This window comes from Poecilia latipinna, unplaced genomic scaffold (genome assembly GCF_001443285.1).
Source record: "Poecilia latipinna isolate Pla-1442-1.1 unplaced genomic scaffold, P_latipinna-1.0 Scaffold307, whole genome shotgun sequence".
Classification (NCBI taxonomy): Eukaryota; Metazoa; Chordata; class Actinopteri; order Cyprinodontiformes; family Poeciliidae; genus Poecilia; species Poecilia latipinna.
Window position 1 is genome coordinate 38,889 of NW_015112923.1, and position 2,222 is coordinate 41,110.

At 37.0% G+C, this 2,222-nt stretch overlaps 1 protein-coding gene across 1 annotated transcript in view; it reads left to right on the forward strand.

Annotated features, from left to right (window-relative positions):
- LOC106948765 (melanopsin-A-like) overlaps positions 1-2,222 on the forward strand; it is a 35,538-nt gene that overhangs the window by 17,728 nt on the left and 15,588 nt on the right. Inside the window, exons 5-6 of the mRNA XM_015034605.1 lie at positions 628-799; positions 917-1,078. Coding sequence (XP_014890091.1) covers positions 628-799; positions 917-1,078 — 334 coding nt within the window. The remainder of the gene's footprint in view (positions 1-627; positions 800-916; positions 1,079-2,222) is intronic.

Here is a 2,222-nt window from a genome sequence, read left to right on the forward strand (position 1 = left end):
GTCTATCTGTCTATCTGTCTATCTGTCTATCTGTCTATCTGTCTATCTGTCTATCCGTCTATCCATCTATCCGTCTGTCTGTCTGTGCTTTTATCTAATTTTTTATTTGTGAAAATAAAAATATAAACATTGTTTTTGCTTTTAGACACTACATACGGAATCCGTCTATAACTAGATGCAAAAATCAATCAATTAATTAATCAATCAAGTTTATTTGTTTTGCAAATTTCAGCAACTAGGCAGTCCAAATCACTAAACTTTTAATGTTCAGAAACTTGCATATGGAAGGCAAAATGTGTTGAACATTCAATTTAAAGTTCTTTAACCCTTTCATGCACAGTGGTCACTGCAGTGGACAGCTATCTAAAAGTCATTTTCTTCAGATAACCCATAAAGAACAATAATACTAATATATTTTTTCAAATAATAACTTTGTATTTGAAGAAATTTACAATTGATCCCTAAAACAAATAACATTTTTAAAAAAATGTTTCCTACCTTTTTTATGCCTTAAGACAATAAAAAAAGTAAAAAATCCTGACACAAAGGATCATAATTCATGCATGAAAGGGTTAAAATATTAAATCTGATCATGTAAAAACCAAAACGGTGTTTGCCCTCTCACAGGTGCCTACGTCCCTGAGGGTCTGATGACTTCCTGCTCTTGGGACTACATGACCTTTACCCCTTCGGTGCGCTCCTACACCATGTTGCTCTTTACATTTGTTTTCTTCATCCCTCTCTTCATCATCATCTTATGCTACTGCGGCATCTTCAGAGCCATCCGCCACACAACACGGTTGGTACATCCGCATTTCTTCACTGTCAGAACCAACATTCTCCCACAGAGATAAACTCCTGCTTGGATTACTCAAAAAATACGCCAAAAATGTAACATTTTGTGTGTGGTTGGCAGAGCGATATCAAAGATCAACTGTGAGGGAAGAAGAGACTCTGCAAAGAGGTTCCATAAAATGAGGAGTGAATGGAAAATGGCTAAAATCGCCTTAATCGTCATTTTGCTGTTTGTCATCTCCTGGGCTCCGTACTCCTGTGCAGCCCTCACTGCATTTGCAGGGTAAGTGCCTGGATGTCTGCGCCGTAGCCAAGGCTGCTTAAGACAAATTATTTACCATGTGGCAGAATTTGAAACTCTCCACAAGCACTCAGACTCAGTGAAGCACTACATTTGTGGTGGGTTTCATTTATAATAAAGCAGTCTGGAGATCAATTTAGGATGTAAAATGTCAGTAACGCTGCTTCATGCATCATCCTGTTTTATACTGACTGTCATTGTAAAAAGCAGGATCAGTGAGTTAAAATATATTCCCATACATATAAAGTTGAGATAATGCACTTCTGAAAATATTTGCTGAAGTTTCAAGGCTCTGCCCGCTTACCTTTTTTCTCATAACGCATAAATCTTCTAGATTCAATAAAAGGTGACGCCATTCAGAACATTTTCTAAGTTACAGCAGCATTAACTTTCTCAAGTTCTTTCTTCTGTGTATTGATTAGTTGGTTTTGTCTTGTTTAAATAATTTGCATAAGGCAGGTATTTTATCTTTCCAAACAAATGAAATGGCAAGATCCTTCCCTATTTATTAATTGATTCTCCCAAATAAATTTGTAAAAGAACACTGGCAGGATTTACGTTACGTTACATGGTAGATATCTGAGCAAAAAAACATTAAAAATCACTGCAATAGCAAGATAATGCTCCCTACGGTTAACCTTTAGCAACCTGTCACATGAAATAAATACAGCTCTGTTGTTTCCAGCAGCTCTGAAACTGCTCAAACGCCACTGGACTGCAGCAGATTTAGAAAATCTGCAGCTTTCATCACAAAACTACATCCGCGTACGTCTACACACGGACATTTCCTGACAATGACAAATTTCCCAACAAATATGGTTTGTTTCTGCAAACAAAAAGTTTGCAGAAACAAACCAGTTGCAAGAGTTTCTGCAAGAACCTTGATGAGTTTTAGTTCTGATGTGACGGAGAAAATGGACATATGTGGTTTTCTGTGTTGCCACAGATCATGCTGCTCAACACCAGGTCTCTGTTTCTGTTTTCTCAAACTGATTTCTTTTCATCTCTAAATACAATGTCAAGGTTTCTCTCAGACATTGGTGTGGCTACATTTTTAATTTGATCTGCAACCTAAAGAGCCAACAACTTTCCCTTTGTCTCCAAGTGTAATAGTACATGTGCAATT